Source organism: Mus caroli, unplaced genomic scaffold (assembly GCF_978045245.1).
Source record: "Mus caroli unplaced genomic scaffold, Mus_caroli_1 scaffold_17, whole genome shotgun sequence".
NCBI lineage: Eukaryota > Metazoa > Chordata > Mammalia > Rodentia > Muridae > Mus > Mus caroli.
In genome coordinates this window covers 34,949,956-34,968,348 of record NW_028227272.1, presented here as the reverse complement: position 1 = coordinate 34,968,348, position 18,393 = coordinate 34,949,956, and the positions used below count along the sequence as shown (strand labels likewise).

General features: G+C 43.5%; 1 protein-coding gene across 1 annotated transcript; it reads right to left on the bottom strand.

The window, feature by feature from the left end:
• Nucleotides 1-29: 29 nt before the first annotated feature.
• Nucleotides 30-15,064, bottom strand: Lrrc58 (leucine rich repeat containing 58). The gene is made up of 4 exons (XM_021184860.3): nucleotides 14,171-15,064; nucleotides 5,291-5,419; nucleotides 3,922-4,199; nucleotides 30-1,268 (listed from the first exon to the last, which is right to left on the bottom strand). Exons 1-4 carry the CDS (start codon nucleotides 14,653-14,655, stop codon nucleotides 1,060-1,062), a joined length of 1,101 nt encoding a protein of 366 aa, XP_021040519.1. The 5' UTR covers nucleotides 14,656-15,064; the 3' UTR covers nucleotides 30-1,059.
• Between the last annotated feature and the right edge of the window lie 3,329 nt (nucleotides 15,065-18,393).

Here is an 18,393-nt window from a genome sequence, read left to right as displayed (position 1 = left end):
GACCAGCAACGGAGGAGCTGCAAGGAGGCTGTGCTCTCGGGTGGATGCGGACTCCATCATCTAGATTTTTTTTGGTCCAAAATTATTATTCTGTCTTTTGAATAGACAGATCAAGACTTTAGCCTCTCATTCTCATTAAGTGTAAAAGCTGTTTACTTAGAAGAGATCATTGTAATAAACAAAAATGAAGTTAAGATGGACATGGAAGCAGGAAGCAGATGGTAGTGTACACCTGTAATCTCAGCAACTAGGGAGGTGGAGGACCCCTGGAATTGCCACCTGGAAGATCTCCCACCTGGTGGATCTCTGAGTTCCAGAGCAGCCCATTCTACAGAGTTCCAGGCCCTCAGAACCCAGGTGTTATCTATACAATTGTTCAACTAATTGGTTAAAGTATATTTCCAAGTGTTTTACACAGTGTCAGGTTGTAGGTTGTTCTGAACTAATTTCTATAATAGGCTTCCATAATCTTGCTAGGATTAAGGCACTATTATAACATATCACTGCTAGACTATATAAAGTTAGTAACAAACACACAAAACAAGAGCTGGTTTAATCTTCCATTTAAAAGTCATAGTCCTTACTGTCCAGTTAGTTGGTCAGAAAGGCTTTCAATAGTCCAGGACAAGAACACAAGAAGAAGGCTCATTTTATGTATAGTGTTCAGCATAAACCAGGACAACCCTGGTAACAGAACTGTGATGATGTTTTTATGCAACTCAGCTGTCCCAGGTGATCCCACTTCCGGCTGCTTACAGGCATGCCTGTCTTCAGAATGAGCCATCCTGTTAGTGTTTCTTCAAAGACTTACATGAAAATTAAGACCGATCAGCTGAATTTTGAACTGCCATTCACACTCAAAGAATCTAAACAGGGAACTGGACTCATTCCTGCCGAATGTGTAGACAGAATGCAAAACCTTTCTTTCACATCATGGCAGGTCTTTCACACATGGACACTCAAGATGAAAACGCTCAGGTCTCCAATCAACTTCAAGACCCATTTCCTTTTTAGTCATTTCTGCTCAGTGTTTTAATATTTTTCAATACCCACTGCTGCTCAACCAAGAAGGACTTTCTGCATTCTGTGTGCAGCAACACTGGCTTCATCTTCTGAGTCAGATTCACTCTGGGAGGTGGAGCTATGTGAGGCAGAGCTGCAGGGGGAGGAGCACTCTGGAGAGCACAGGTAGTGCATGAGGGGGAGACGGTACTTCCCACAGAAGTCCACAAACTTAATCTGTCTGACACAACAGTCAAAATAGACTCCTAGAGGAAAGAAGAATATAAGAAGTCAGTAAAATTCAAGAGCCACAGTTTTTAAAACCCCTTTCCAGCATTTTGGAGATATATTACATATAAACTCTCTTTGGGAATCTTAAGTAGAAGTATTACAACAGTTCCTTCTAATAGAGCAGCACAGAGAAATAACGGGAGAAGTTCCAGGTGGCAATCTGATTGCTAAGAGAACACCAGGAAGGCCCGAGAGATGGCTCAACAGATAAAGGTGCTTCTGCCAAGCCTGACAAATGGAGTTGGTCCCTAGAATCTATGAGGGGAGGAGGAAAGAAAGGATTTTTGCAATCTTTCTTTGTTCACTGTGACATAATTCATTCATACTCTTAATCATGTTTTAGAAAACAAGAAAAAAGGCAAGACAATGTATCTGAAAGGAGCCAGCTGAGAAAGGACAGGACACTTTCTCTGCGTTACATGGGGGCCAGTATCTGTCAGAGACTACAGGATGTGTAAAGTGCCCTTATTCTACACCCCCACCCCCACCCCAAGCCCCCACCTCCCGTTGCTAGCACTATCCTACAGTCAGAGACTAAAAAGCACTTCCTTTAGTAATGATTAAAGAAATAACTACCATACAAGAATTTTCAGAAAGGGGAGAAGAATATAAGAAGTAAAATTCAAGAGCCATAGTTTTTGAAACCCCTTTAGTAACTGTTATATCTATTCTTATCCTTTGGGAAATCAAGGTCACTTAAAGCCCAGGCAGCCTATAAAACTCTAGCCTGGCCTTGAACTCCTGATCCTCTTGCCTCCACCTCGTCCAAGGAAGGGTTTAGGATCAATACACATGCACCCTGACTGGGAGAGCAAAACTGACATTAACAAAATGTCATCTCACATTTATGCAGGCTCTGTATCTCCACGCTGCAAAGCTGATGATCTCATTTAGTTCACACAAAATCAAATACACTATGGTAGACTAAAACTGCCATTTCTCTTATTTGGTTTTTAACTCAGTGCTCCTCAACTATGGCCCTTCAGTGAAGTAGAGCTACAGCTAGAGCTAAGAGGAAAGCAAAGGTTGTTGTATTGCCAGACTCTAGCTGAACCTTTAAAAATACCTTACAGATTCTCTAACATACAAAGTCCATCCCTATGGTTACAGTATAACCAAACTATATAGATTTGTGGCACAATGTCTCTCTAAAGAAGGATCTCAAACCTCGCATCTTACGCATCTAAGCTTTCCAACTACTGTCTATCACAAAACGGACGAAATATTCAAAAATTCATTCATTCATTCATAAAGACAGGATCTCACTATGTAGACCTGGCCTGCCTGGAGCTCTCTGTGTACGAGGCTGGTCTCCTACTCATAGAGCTCCACTTGCCTATGCCTCCTGAGTACAGGGAACAGAGGTGTGTGCCGCCAGGCCTGGGCTCCCCCATAGCTCTTTATAGTTTACTACTCTGAACAACTTAGAAATTAAGAGACATCAATAGGCTTATAATAAATCCTAGTAGCCATGTTAGCTTCCTGTAATACTCTCATCTGTAAACTTTCAAACTCTACAAAGAAAAAGTGTCTTATAAATGTCATGATTTTTAACTTATAGTTCAATAAGGAACCTGGGGTAGTAGAAGTAGAGAAGCATGTTCAATGACTGGTTTTATTTTACTGATTTTTTCCAGAAGAGGATGGATGCGGGACATAGGCGATTTCAGCAGGAATCCCTGTATGAATGCTACCTCTTACAAGTCTCCACACCCTTGTTTCAACATTGCCCTGTCACCACCTGCTTCAAGCTAGAGGCCCACAGAGGAAGGCTTAGCATACTCATGACCCAGCATGCATCCTGCTGAGAGAAGGCAGCCAGGCCAGCTGGGAGAAGGCTCTTCTTTACACCCAGTTTGTTTGTTTGTTTTTGAGGCAGGGTTTCTCTGTGAAACTCACAAATCCGCCTGGCTCTGCCTCCCAAGTGCTGGGATTAAAAGCGTGCACCACCACTGCCAGGCTATGCCCAGTCTTTCTATCTTGTAACAATCAGACAAATTTAGTTTGTTCCCCTTTCACCTGTATAATATCTCAGGACAAGATAAGACTTTCAGAATCTTACCCCAGCTTTGATTATTATGATGCAACATTTTCTTGGTGCTTATACTAGTCTTCACACCAGTACCTTATTTAAAAGCAGGATGTTTCTTCAAATGCTCTAAATATCAATCCTGAGCCATAGATTTAAAGTTCTTTTGTACATCCAGAAATGGGTAGCCACTCAGTCTGCTCTCAGACATCTTCAAGCATACCCAACGCAGTGGTTCTCTACCTTCCTAATTCTCATGGTACAGTGATCCTCAACCAGAAAATCATTTTAGCGTTGACTTAATTTTGCTGTTATGAGTTGTAACGTAAATATCTATATGCCATCCCGGTGGGTGGGTGAGAAGCATCAACTAGTGGAACCTAATACAATAAATAGTGAACTTTCAAATACACATGGACAGCAGCCAGACATTCTAAAATTAAGACTTTTTTAAGGAAGAAGGAGGCTGAGGCGACAAAGCATCTTACTTTCTACTAACTGCCTTCCTGTGAAAGAAGCCTGAGCTAATTAAAACAATACAACATCAAAATTTACAAACAGCTAAGAGAGTGACGAAGGCCAACCCCAGGTCAACTTACCACCACACTTTGGGTTTGGACAGTTGCTGGCTGAACCCAAGTATCTAAGAAGATTTCCAGGAAGGTCATAGGGAGTGTAAGAAATACTTCGGATCTTAATGGTTCTTGCAGCTAATTCCAGAAGAGTCGGAGGGTCATACGTTAAATCTCTAACAAAACGAACAACCAACGGGTTTCCTCGTAAACTCAACTCTTCCAGGTGAATAAGATTAAGGATCTCTCGAGGCAGGTATGTCAGCAAGTTATTGTGCAGACTGAGGGATCGAAGCGAATGCAACCTAGAGTGAATGCCACGCAGAAACCAAAGGTCATGGATGAGTAACATAGCAGAAAGTTATACCTACATACACTTCTCTATGTACAAACAGGTCTGTGTGTGTATATAGGCTCTGAGCTTCCCATATAAATGAACAATTAGGATTAGAGTCAATAAATAAAAAATTAAGTATCTAAACCCAGCTCAGAATACAGTTTTAAAAATGCTATCAAAGACTATCCCTCTGGGATCTTCAGAGTACTGAAAACATTTATAAAGTATTCTGTGTCAGCTAAATGACAGATTTAAAGACACCAGAGGACATATCACTTATACAATAAAAAAGATTTTACGTATACTATGAATAATGATCCTTTTTATTACAAAGTCACACCAGGACAGGAATGCTTAAGATCAAATACAAATTGTCAAGTCCCACAAGACCCAAGGAAAGCTATGTCAAATTACTACTCCATTTTTGTGAGCACGCTCCCTACTGCCTCTCCCTACCCTCAAGTGTCAAGAAGAAAACTGAACGATTGGGCCAGTCAGTAGAGCCTGGGCCTTGCAGGCACAAAGACTCAAGTTCAATTGTGAAAATGCCAGTTAAAAAGAATAAAGAAGTGAGGTGTAGTGCACACTTGTAATCCCAGCACTGAGGAGCCAGCTCCCTGAGGCCTTCTGGTAAATTCCAAACCAATGAGACACCTTCTCCCCCATCTCAAAGGAAACAAATGGACCCCAGGTCATTATCAAGCCTCCACATGCAAGTGACACGAGCATGCACACTTGTACCTGTGTGTGTTCATATGCACGCACATGAGGGCACACACATACACAGCTGAGCAAATATTTTGAGTAAACCAGAGCATTTAAAAGTAAAACTGAAAACTATTCAGCTCATAACACATTGTGGGTCTGTTAATTACAACTTTTCTTGAGACTACCGATTTTTCTTTTCCATTTAAATTGAGATCTTACTATGTAGTCCAAGTTGGTCTTGAACTTAAGGTTTTCCTGTTTCACCTCCCCAGTGCTGAGATTACTGGCATACTTTAATTCCTCTCAGTGGTTCCTAACCACAGATGTCTGTCTACGGCCAAGACTACTCACTGTGAGAGCTGGGGAGGCACACTTTGGATCTTGTTGTCACACAACACCAAGTAATTCAGAGAAGGCAGATTTGCTAATTCTGGTGGGATTTCTTTAATGAAGTTTCCTCCAAGGTATAAACATTCTAAACTGTAAAAGCAAAAATTTAAAAAGTGAATAAATACAAGCTGGTCAAGATACTCCACTATCTCTACTGTAATAGACACAGTTCATCTCCTCACTCATCAAATGTCTTACTCAGGATCTGCTATGTGCCAGGCAGTGTCCAGAAAAGAGAATGTAATCCCCAGGGATCTTATACTGTATCTTACCAGGTAAGACACTGCCTGATTAAACTACCTACCAAACAAGAGCAGCAATTCAAACACACTGACAAAGAATAAGGGTCATAGCAGCTCTCACCGGAAAGGCTACCCCAGGGTACCATGAGTTCAGCTGGGCTATGAACCTTGCCCTTCAGATGGAGAGAAAGAGAAAATATTTTGGGTAGAGGAGGGGACTTTAAAGATTCTATGGGCACATCTGTAAATAAAAGTTTTTCCTGAAGACCCCAGACAAGGCTGGAGTTACCAAGTTACAGGTACCCTGAGAGTCCATGCTGGCATGCTTATGTTAGATGCATTCACAAACTGGCAACACGGAAACCAAAAGTCCTGCTCACCCTCCTAAAAGGGCAGAAACTCATATCCAAGTTTCTATATTTTTTCTTTGTTCTTACTATAACAAGTACATTCTTCAGGGGCAATCTGAATAAATTATGTAAACCAGTACATACTATGAAGTTTCTAGGTAATCCTGGTTTACTTCATGGAATAACATCTTACACATAACACTGTTCTCTGATGACAGTAGCAAGGTTGCTTTTCAAAGATGTCTTCAGGGAGGTGGTAGTCAGCTCTTACAATATAATAAAAATAAAACACACACACAGTGTATTTGGAAGGTTTCCACTATCACTTTTGGTTTTGCTATTCTTCTCAGAACTATCATTCTTTTAAGAAGATTTCAAACAACACATAAGTAAAATAAAACAACAGCTTTAAAGTGGGGAAAGGCTACTACACTAGTATCCAAAATGAGAATTATCTGATGGGCAGTTTTTGCATGTGTATGTGTGCAGAAGCCAGAGTGGACGTGAGTGTCTTTCTCAGTCGCCATCTACCTTACACGGGAGGCAGCCCCCACCCCCACCCCCAGACCTGCTTTGGTGATTCTATCTCTACCTTGAACTATACCCCTTGCCAACATTTTAATTTGTTAAAAACAATTTGACGGTGTGAAAAAGGTACCAATCTGAACTTTCCATCTATAGACCTGCAGTTTGCTAGAGTGAAATCTAGTATCTACCATCCTTCTGTCGCTCTTGGTCATGTGTACATCCTCAAAGCATTCCGTTTCCATACCATTGGCTGGTTTTCTCATGGGTTAGACAGTTTCCATTACTTTGTTGAGAGCTTTGCTGTTAAATGTGTTCTGCATAGTTTTGTTTCTTTGAGACCTACTCTTACTTGCTTTTATATGTATTACAAGAGTTCAAGCTGGCTTTCTTTGTAAAAGGAACCATTCCGAAGCTTTAGTTTGTCATTTGCCATCTTTCTGGATGCTAGTCTCCTGTATGAGCACAACGTTCCTTCAGGTTTCTGCCAGTATACAAAAGCTACACTGCAGACATTCAAGCTTCTGACTCCTAGAACTTCCTTTCTGAGTGTTACTTAACTCACATAAAGCATTTTTCTTTGTTCCTTTCAATCATTTTGCTTTGAAATCTACTTCCCCTGATTATCAATCCCCTTCCAGCTTTTGTTGCTGTGGCTAGCATTTGTATTGTTCAGTTCTACTACTTACTGGCATGAAGTTGCTCTGTTCTCCCATGTGTTCTTTTGTGAATGCCTGGCTCCCAGCTGGAGGAAGTGGGTCACTAGTGGCAGAGCACTGAGGGTACCACTCAGTTCCTGGTTCCTGCCGCCGACCAGGTAGTAACTAGTCTCTGCCACACAGCACTCCCTGAACTTCGAAGCTTCCCGTGCCTTCTCACCACAAGAACTGAGGCAGTTCTTTCCTCAAGTTACTTCAGTCAGGCATTTTGTTACAGTGAAATAAGAACAACAATCAAGGCAACTGCGAAGTAATTAACAGGCAGGTAGGAATATGCAGTAGAGAAGCTCCCAGGAGATGAGGGAGCAGAGGAAGGCAGGGACCAGGGACTGGGCACCACCTTCAAGGGCCCATTCAGGTTTTGGATGGGGCAATGCAAGATTTCATCATGATACTCAGAATGGGCTGCAACTTAAAAGTTATGAAATATTTATTTCTAGAATTTTGTATGTAATATTTCTGGGCCACAGTTGATAGTGAGTAATTGAAACCCAGTAAAGACATACCATAAGTTGGTATGGGAGACTACTGTATATTTTTTCTAAGAATTTTAATTGTTTTTTTTTCTTCATAAATGTCCATTTTAAAAGTTTTCTTGTTGCTTCATTGAAAAGTTCCTTTCTTGCCTTCTGAGTTAGGAAACACACTTCAAGTCCTTTACGGGTTGCTAATCATAGTAGATATTTCCTCAGATATAATCACTGCCATTTATTAAATTTCAATTGCTTTTATAAGCTCACCTTCTTTATTTGCTACGTGGTGATTTCAATGGTATATTCTTTTCTACTTTTGATTATGTAAAGCTTTTCAAGTAGTGCCCACTATCCCCATTAGCCAGTCATACACAGAAAATGCTTTTTGCTTCTTCAGTTTAATAGGTATATTGAATATAAAGGTGTGTCCATATTATATCTCTAGTTAAAATGGGATTAAAGTGAAAAAGGAATACACAGATGTAGAAAACAAATACCACACACTACAAAAAAATAGGCTTCTTGAAGTAACATCCCCAATAACTTAATTTATCTTTAAATGCTATCTCCTTAAACATGATTCAATAGTAGTAACAGAAAGAGATGAAAGGATTTACATCATTTTATACTTCCAGTAACAGTCTATTACTGAGGGAAGTCAGAGCAAGAATTTGGAGACAGGAACTGAAATAGAAGCCTTGGAGGAATGCTGCTTATTGGCTTGCTCCTCTCTCTCTCTCTTTCTTCTTTTTAGTGATTAGGCAGTAATCTCTCTCTCTCAGTAAGCTGGTATTTTGACATTTATTAAAATGATGCTATGGGTTGGTAGAAACAGAAAACAGATTCAGCTTGTTTTCTTTATTTTTTTTTTTAATTTTTAATATTTTTATTACATATTTTCCTCAATTACATTTCCAATGCTATCCCAAAAGTCCCCCATAGCGCCTCCCACTTCCCTACCCACCCATTCCCATTCTTTTGGCCCTGGCATTCCCCTATATTGGGGCATATAAAGTTTGCAAGTCCAATGGGCCTCTCTTTCCAGTGATGGCCGACTAGGCCATCTTTCGATACATATGCAGCTAGAGACAAGAGCTCCGGGGTACTGGTTAGTTCATCATGTTGTTCCAACAATAGGGTTGCAGATCCCTTTAGCTCCTTGGGTACTTTCTCTAGCTTCTCCATTGGGAGCCCTGTGATACATCCAATAGCTGACTGTAAACATCCACTCCTGTGTTTGCTAGGCCCCGGCATCGTCTCACAAGAGACAGCTATATTTGGGTCCTTTCAACAAAATCTTGCTAGTGTATGCAATGGTGTCAGCGTTTAGAAGCTGATTATGGGATGGATCCCTGGATATGGCAGTCTCTAGATGGTCCATCCTTTCATCACAGCTACGAACTTTGTCTCTGTAACTCCTTCCATGGGTGTTTTGTTCCCAATTCTAAGGGGCACAGTGTCCACACTTTGGTCTTCGTTCTTCTTGAGTTTCATGCGTTTAGCAAATTGTATCTTATATCTTGGGTATCCTAAGTTTTGGGCTAATATCCACTTATCAGTGAATACATATTGTGTGAGTTCTTTTGTGATTGTGTTACTTCACTCAAGATGATGCCCTCCAGGTCCATCCATTTGGCTAGGAATTTCATAAATCATTCTTTTTAATAGCTGAGTAGTATCAGCTTGTTTTCTTAAGCTGACCCAGGGCGACCAGCCCCGGAGGTGGCATGACCCATAGTGAGCTGGGCCCTCCCACATCAATTAAGAAAACGGTGGTGGACTGGACAGGACAGTTTTCTGAGAATATTTTCTCAATTGCGATTCCCTCTTTCCAAATGATTCTATCTGTGCCAAAATGCAATAAAACTGGCCAGCAGAATACCTCAACATACCAGGAGATAAATAGTTTGCTTTTTTTTTTTTTTTTTTTTTTTTTTTTGAGTTGTGGTCACTGGGGTCCCAGAAATCTCTAAATATTACAGGCCACTGTCGGTGCTTTGGATTATCCTCCAGATCTCGATGGTAAGACTAAATTGCTGAAGACACTATATATCTGAATCATAAAACATGGAGAAATCAAATGGGTACTGCCCAGGAAGCTTCATCTCTACTGGCTAGCTAGAAGGTGCTCTGTATGATAGCAGAGAAAGTAATCTCAGCCAGTGGTAAACCTTTCAAGTCACAGCAAACGCTCTGAGCTTCAATCTGCCCACAAATGCAATAGTGGCATGGTGCTACGTTCTGACTGGATTTAAGGCCTTTTCCATAAAATCAAACCCATATTTGCCAGTGTTAATGAGGAAAAACAACCTGTGGGTATGTCAGAGGCACCAGAATATTATTCCAGTATATGAATTAGTATTAAAAGGACTCCTAATGACTTACTGCTATATACAAGATTAGTGTATCTCTCAATTATAACCAGATTCTACTTCTTAAGTAAAAAGAGTAATTAATACTGAGCCCCACAACTGGTTGACATTCATAGAATAAAAGATCGAGGAGTGTTAAGCCCTAAATTGGACATCCATTTTACATAGACACATACATAGCTCATCAAGGCTTAAGAACTGTCAAGTAAGATGGGGTAGAAAGACTCTCAAGAGCTAGAGGTGGTGAATAACTTCAAGGAAGCAGAATTTTCTAGACAGGAGAGGATCACTGCACATACAAATTCACAGCAATTGTGAGCGGTGTAAGCTCAATCCACACGGAATCCCAGCATGGAGTGGAGGAGGTGGATTCCAAGTGCCACCATTAACTCAATTATTACTTAGGCATTTGATAGCTGCAGGGATGGGGAGAGTCGGTTTTCTTTAAGGGTGTAACCCCCAGTAGGTCAACCATACTCCAGAGCAAGCCCAACAACCAAGAGTAGCCAGGTAACACAAATATTGAATTTGGTGGGTTTAAAAGAAAAAAGAAAATACAAAATGAGAGAGAACGTGGAAGTTGGGTGGGTCCAGAGGTAGGAGTGGACCGCCATCAAAATGCATTGTGTGAAATTGAAGGAGGTCAACCCACAAATCTGATATATGAATGTAAACGGAGAGGAGTTTTGGCACACCCTTCTATGATCTTGTTGAGTTGCGCCTTCCCTAGGCTGTCCACCGCAGACAGCGTTAACATTCCAGGGACTACTTGTTAGCTTTTGTCACAATCCTCCTATCTTTATCTTTGATAACCACATTAAAAAGACACCAAGAAAAGGTCATCAAACAGAAGACATCGAAGGGGGTGGGCGGGAAAAGGAGTCATGAAACTCAGTTGGCTCAGATTTCGTCTCCAAATGGATGCCATACAACCAATTTACTCAAAGTTTGCTGCTCAGGGAGTAATAAATTGATCTTTACTCAATTAGTTTCTGAACTGAGAGGGATAAAACCTCAGTTCATTAGAAGAAATGTCAGGTGTGAACTACTTCTACCTTTCAGCACTGTAAAACAAAAATGTTTGCCTACACAAAAGCCACAAACGTACATTTATTTGCTGATAAATCCTATCGAATATATCCTGACTTCAGGGAAATGAAGCCAATCATAAAAATAAACAAGAGCTCCGTTCCAGCACCCATTTACTTGCTTTTTTGAAAGTAATTTTTTTTTTTAAATTTTTGCCACTAAGGGAAGGATCAACACGTCCAGTGCAAAGATCTCTTCTGAGAGCTCCAGGAGACGCAGAGAGGACGGTGGCACACGCAACCAAGACTTGTTATTGATTCTTCCCTGGAATGTGACTAGTGGACACGGGGAGTTTCTGTGGCCTATATATGCTGTGTAACTTTTAAAAAACTGTTCTCTTAACTGTTCTTTACAAGGACAGAATCTTCTTCATGTGTCAAAATAGTCAACCTGACTCAAGCAGTGGCTCCTGGCTGGCACGTGGAAGGCCATGCAGTCCACCCTCAGCAGCAGGGAGGGAGGGAGGGAGGAGCAGAGCAGCCCACTACAGCACCCAGTACATGCCAGGCTCTGCAAGAACATGATGTTCAAGGGGGGGTCAAGCGACTGTAACACCACCTCTCCACGTCCCACCAGTAATGAACTATCGCAGAATAGTTCAGTCTCTGGGAACTAAAATCACTCAACTCTTGCTGAGGCCCCTATCTGGCCTCAAGCAACTCAATCATACAAAATCTCAACTTCCTCATCCTTGAAAAGAAGGAAATGAACTAGGCCACGGTCAAAGCTGCTTCTTTCTTTAGGAGTACAATTCTGCAATGAGCCTTTTGGCCTACATCCAAGTAGAATTCATTATCTAAATCTCTGCTGATTCTTATTAGTAGAGAAATAAAGCGCAACAACAACAACCATGATGCAAAAATTCAAGTCAAAAACATAGTGACCAACAGCTTTGCGTAGCTGTTGTCAGTACAGAAATCAGCTCAACCAGGTATAAATGGCCAGACCCAATCCTCTGAATTGCGTATTTCCCAGAACAGAAGCCTAGACACTCAAGTCCTAGCCCTAGCTGGCCACTGTGGAAAATTCTTGAATTTGGCATCAGAGACCCCAGTATTCAAATCCAGTTCTACTTAATAGGTTTGTGATCTTGAGAGAGACCTCATTTCTCTGAGCCCTTGTTTCTTCCTCTAAAAATGGAGAGTGCCTCATCTTAGAATCATTGACAATACTCTCCCTGGGCTCCTCCTAATATGCTAGATTGTGGCTCACGCCTTTAATCCCAGCACTTGGGAGGCAGAAGCAGGTGGATTTCTGAGTTCAAGGCCAGCCTGGTCTACAGAGTGAGTTCCAGGACAGCCAGGGCTACACAGAGAAATTCTGTCTCGAAAAAAACAAACAAAACCAAAAAACCAAAAATAATAATAATAAAAATTTTTAAAAATACTTGATTGAAATGAAAAAACGACATGTTAAAATTAAGAGGAACCAAAGTCTATCCAATGAACATAATCTCCCCTTACCTGTCCTATCTCCTACCTTTCCCTAGTATGCTTGTTGTAGGTTACCGGTCATTTCTAGTCTACCACAATGGCCTCCTAACCAGCCCCCAAATCCCCTCACCTTCAGCCCCTTGCCACTCCACAGGAACAAGACATGTGCATTCAGAATACAATCCACACTCTATGGAAGTCTTCGAGATGTGACACCCTCTGAGTGGCCCCGGTTCTTTGCAATGATCATCTTTCAGCAGTTTGTTTCCTTGCTCCTGGACTTCCACACACAACACTCTTCTTTTTACCTGGATTGGTCCCAATGGCTCACACTCTAATCTTCACTGTTACTTCCTTCAGAAGGCTGTCTCAAATGGCACTTACTCAAGAACCAAAATAGGTCAAATCCCTGTCATTCTATCTCAGGGGATTAGCCCCAGAACTTAGGAAAATGTTGGGACACATCAAGTACTTTGTAAACATCTATTGAGGAGCAAATCAAGGGACACTGTGTCCAGATGCCTCATTTGGCAAACAGGAAGTGCTAAGTGACCAGCGGAAGGGTGAGATGTGAAAAAAAAGTCTTATTCCTGGGTCAATGTTTTCCCTGTTAACTCGAAGGTTCTTTCTGGCTCCACATTCTTTTATCTTGGTTAATCCAATTAAAGGAGAGGAAAAATATTTAACAAGTGGAAGATGCTTTCTTGTTTTGTTTTCAACTCCCCTGCAGGGCACCTTTGGGCACTTCTATTATCCTCTCTGTACCTCCTCACTCCAGTACACTACTGACTAAGCTACTAGGAGATATGACAGACAGTTCCTGTAAAGAAGGAATCACATTCAGTAACATACAGTAACATAGATACAATGGTATGGTGGGGTGCGTGACACACAGAGGAAGTACAGTTTGGCTCTAATTGTCCTAGGAACAGTTTTTTTTTTTTTTTTTTTTTTAAGAAATACAGAAGACTAAGATAAAATTTTGAAATGTGAATAATTCCTCAGGGTCAAAGGAAGCGCAGCGTGAAGAGGTTTTTGTACCCAATCCCAACCCCAAAATTTAGTGAACGACAAGCTGCCTTTCTCTGTGTGTGTGTGTGTGTGCAAGGCTCACTGACTCCACAAATGGTACTTTGGGTATCGGGAAAAGGGGGGAACTGGAAATAGAATAAAAACCAAGGAAGTAGGTCAGCACCTCCTACGCCACGTTAAATGCCACTTTGATGCAAACGCATGGAAAGTCACGGAAGACTTAACCAGTAAGAAATCGCCAACCTCGGTTAACGGGTGGGTGCCCTTTTGGCTCCCGGTCTCGACTCAAGAAAGAAGGCGAAGTCCGGCTTAGTGGCGCATGTCTTTTAGTCCCAGATTTGGGAGGTGGAGGCAGGCGGAGCTCTGTGAGCTTGAGGCTAGCCTGGTCTCCACAATGAATTCCAGAGTTCATTGGGGGGCGCGGGGTACGGGGTGCCTCGAAGACCTGCGGCAGGCCAAACACAACCCAAAGGCTACCACCCACCCAACCTTGGTCAGACGCTACCGGTGGCGATGGCTCGCCCGGTCCCCCTCCCCCTCCAACCCGGTGCCACGGAGCTCGGGCCACCGCCCCGCTCCCCACCCCCGGGACTCGCCGCCGCTCACCTCCGCAAGTTCTCGATCTCGGCGGGGATGCTCTGCAGCTGGTTGCCGCCCAGGCTGAGGGTCTGAAGGGCGCGCAGCTCCAGCAGCGAGGCGGGCAGCTCCTGGAAGCAGTTGCCGCTGAGGTTGAGCACTTGGAGGCTACGGCAGAGCGGCGACTGGGCCAGGCCCTTGGGCAGCGAGCCCGGGCCGCCGAGTCGATTGTTCCTGGCCAGCAGCGTGCGCAGGCCGCTCAGCGTCAGCAGCTCGGGCCCCAGCGCCGTGAGCGCGTTGCCGCTCACGTCCAGGAGCTGGAGGTGCGGGAAGCCGCCGCCCAACGCCCGCGGCAGCGACGTCAGGCGGTTGTAGGGCAGCAGCAGCCGCAGCAGCGCCTCGCGCGCGCCGCGCCGCTCCTCGGCGCGCGCCTCCAGCTCCGACTCCAACGCCTCGGCCGACACGCTGAGGCGGGACCAGTTGAGTTCGGCCTCCCCGAGCGCGGCCTCCTCCATCCCGCCGGATCCCGGGCCCGCGAGCCGAGGCGGCTCGCCCCGGAACCTGAAGCGAGCGCCGCGTCGGAAGTGGCGCGGCGCGGCCCGGTACGGCCCGGGCGCTCACCCCCTCGCGCCCGCCGAGTCACGCGATGGTCGGCGCCGGGTGCGCGCGCCGCTCGGGGGGCCGGGCTCCGCCTCACGTGGCGCACGGCGCGGCGTCCGGTGCGCCCGAGCCGAGGCCTGGCGCTCCCGGGAACCGTGTGAGGGAGCTGTGCTCGCCTGGATGTCGCGGGGCTCGGTGGGCGAGCCGGAGGCCAGAGGCTCCCGGGAGCGGGCAGCTCGCCCTTTATAGTGTGGCACCCGGTGGTGGCCTTGGCCGCCAGAGTAAACAGCTCCGGGGCTGCTGATCCCGCCCGGGGGCCTGCGCGTCACGGGGCGCCGCCTCCTTTGTTCTCACTTGAGGCCCGGGCCCCCCATTTCTGCGGGATCCAGAGAGAGTAGCCATGATGGGGACGTAGCCTGAGAATTTAATGTCTTCAGGAGAACGTGCTTGGTGGCCCCACGCCTCTCGTCCCCGCTCGGAAATGTAGAGGCAGCCGTACTGAGTCTGAGGCCCGCCTGACCTACATAGCGAGTCCCAGGCTAGCTGGGGTCACACGGTGAAGAACAAAGGCCTCTTCGAAGCTAAAGCCAAAGTCGGAGATGGCCGTCGCCCCAGCTGGAAAGCATGCTTAAAGACCTTCCCTTCCCTGATTGCCTGTTGTTTCTTAAAGCATTGTCTAACACGAGCGAGCCAAGACAGCCACAGCTATACCGTGAAACCTTGTCTGGAAAAAAACCAAACCCCAAAACAACAACGAAAAGCACCATTGTAAAAGTATTGTGTGTCCAATAAGAACTTTGTCCATGTCAATCACAGAATCACTCCCGGTGGGCTTTGGTCCCTTGGGGATGGGAATGCGCTTGGGAGTTGGATATAGGAGGCCCCTTTATTCGATCTAGCTTTCACTGAGCTCAGATGGAGAGAGCGTTCAAAGCACTCTGCAAGTGAGAACTAGATAGAATTTAACTGGGAAAGTCTTGACTCTGGCTCTAATTCACTAATTCCAGTAGATTTATTTTCATCCTGATCCCACTTCAATGTCAATCTTTTCTGAGATTTCGTTTTGTAATTTTAAAGACATTAGTGGAAATGAGAGAAAAACTTAGTTTCTTACCGAGCTTAAATACAAGAAAGTTAAAAGGTTATGTGATAACCAGTGGGATTAGATTGCCTTTTTTCCTAAAAATATATAACCTCATGTACTCAGTTGTGCAGATGAGAGACTTCATGCTACTTCACAACTAAGCTTTATGGTTGAGTTGTCATGTTTGTTAGTTTAACAATCTATGAGTGGAATTTAAAAAAATATGTGCCAGACATAGTAGTACCTGCTTTTAATCCCAACATTCAGGAAGCAGAGGTGGGAGATATCTCTGTGAGTACCAGCCTGATCTACATAGTTTTAGGACTGTCAGGGTAACAAAAAAGAAACCATGTCTAAAAAAATAAAATCTGCAAGTGTCTTGAAGACATCTGATTTGGAAGTTCCTTTTTAAAAATGGACCTTATTTCAGACCAACCTAATAGTCTAGAAGTCCTACTGTGATCAAGAATACTTAATGCTTTAAAAATGTGTACTCTTGGTAAAACAACAAGCAGTAGCAATGTCAAACAAGAAAAAAAAACATGATTGAGAAAAAGAGCTAGCCTGTGTAATCATCAGGTAATAGGGGAAAGATGATCTCAATAATAGAAACTGAAGCTATGCAGAAAGTCCTAAGTGGGGCAGAAACTCTTTTTTAAATAAACAGTGAAGGAAAGTGGGTAAAAAATGGAGCTGTAGCAAAAAAAAATGGGCAAACTGACAAAATTTAGAGTCTACTGCTTGAAGAGCTGTAGTATGACCTATTTTAATAAAGATTTGTGCTATTGATATCTGTTTGTTGAATTTAGGATAGATGGAAGCAGATCATCGAACAGAAACTGTCTTGTAAAAGTTGAACATGGTATTGTTTTTGAAGCTATAACAAGAAAACGATCAATATCAACGTAAACAGTGCATCTCCTCAACCAGAATAGGCTCCCGTGTAAAGAAGAGCTCTTTATTTTCATTTTTCAGTGCATGCCCTTATATACAACTCCCTACCATTTACTGCAGGCACGATTTGTTTATAATTAATTTTTTTTATGTGTGGTTTTTTGAGACAGGGTTTCTCTGTGTAGCCCTGGCTGTCCTGGAACTCACTTTGTAGATCAGGCTGGCTTTAAACTTAGAAATCCACCTGCCTCTGCCTCTGCCTCCGAAGTGTTGGGATTAAAGGTGTGCACCACCATGACCCGGCTATAATTACTTTTTATGCAAGTGTGATAAGTAAAGTGGTTCTTCACAGCTTGCTTATACATGCAGATCATTGTGGCTTTGCCTCTTCAATCCACCCAGCCCTTCCCGCCAGACCTGCTTTCATACAAATGTACACAGATGTCCTGCATATGAGGGGTGCAGTGTTTGTTCTCTTCTCCTTACCCCTTCCTGTCAAACCAAACCCTTCTTCCTTCCACTCAGTCCCTTTTCTGCACACACCACACACACACACACACACACACACACACACACACACACACACACACACACACTCACACACCTATACATGTCTCTTTTCTACATGTGGAGAGAGAGAGATTTTAAAATCTATATTAATGCATGCAAGAATGTGGGACAGACATTTGTCTTCCCAAGTCTGATTTATTTCCCTTTACATGGTGATCGCTGTGCATTTTTGCAGGTGTAATTTCTCTCCCTCTCCCTCCCCCTTCCCCTCCCCCTCCCCCTCCCTCTCTCTTTCTTCTTTTTAGTGATTAGGCTGGCTGGAAAGGTCCCTGAGAGGAGCTGAGAGGAACGTCTTCCTTTTTGATTGTATCTCCAGTCCCCACAGCGCCTCAGCTTCTGAGTAGCAGTCTATTTATAAACGATTTTAATTAAAAGCAGACTAACACCTATTAAGCATCTTCATTTGTCAGGAACTTGACATTTAATTTTATTTTCTACATCAGATAAATCACAGTTTGCCCCCATTTTAGAGGAAGAGGTAACCTAAGCTGAGAGTAAATCTCTTGTATGACATAAATAGTGACAGGCATTGTAGAAATTTACTGTTACATCTGTGTGACTCCAAAGTCCATGACCTTTAAATTACGACACACCGCTTCATTGAACCTAGCCTCATGCTCCCCCCCCCTTATTCTGAATGATAAGATTTTTTATATAGTTACTAGACAGGATTTCAAAAGGCATCTACCTACTTATGGCACTTCAAAAATATTGTGATTATTAGAATCATAGGGAGTTTGCTGAGATTGGTAATTCTGTGCACACCAGACACCAGCCAGAGTAGACAATGTAGTTGGCAAGCACCTAGTTGAAAACAAAATTTGAGGTGCTGTGCTTTTGTTCTGTAACCCTACTTCAGGACCACAGTTGATCAGAGAGGCCATCTGTAGACTGCCTGGAAGCTCATCACTTGTATGACCCTGACTGAATGAAGACTATCAGACGTGTGTACGTGAGTGTATGTGTGCGACTCTCGTTCCCTCTTAGGAAGTTAACCCGAGGAAGCCAGAGGGAACCCATGGAAGCAGACTAGAAAGAGACACAGAGAGTTCCAGCAATGTTTGCTGGTTGTGAAACCTGTGTGCAAAGACCACTGCCTGTCAGA

What these genes read in the sequence shown, in the direction of transcription:
- Lrrc58 (XM_021184860.3), bottom strand. Translation starts at nt 14,655, where the DNA reads ATGGAGGAGGCCGCGCTCGGGGAGGCCGAACTCAACTGGTCCCGCCTC. An exon ending in GTGCCTCCCCAGCTCTCACA is followed by an intron (nt 4,200 to 5,290) that starts GTGAGTAGTCTT and finishes CATTCACTCTAG; the next exon opens with GTTGCATTCGCTTCGATCCC. An exon ending in TCCAAACCCAAAGTGTGGTG is followed by an intron (nt 1,269 to 3,921) that starts GTAAGTTGACCT and finishes TCTTTCCTCTAG; the next exon opens with GAGTCTATTTTGACTGTTGT.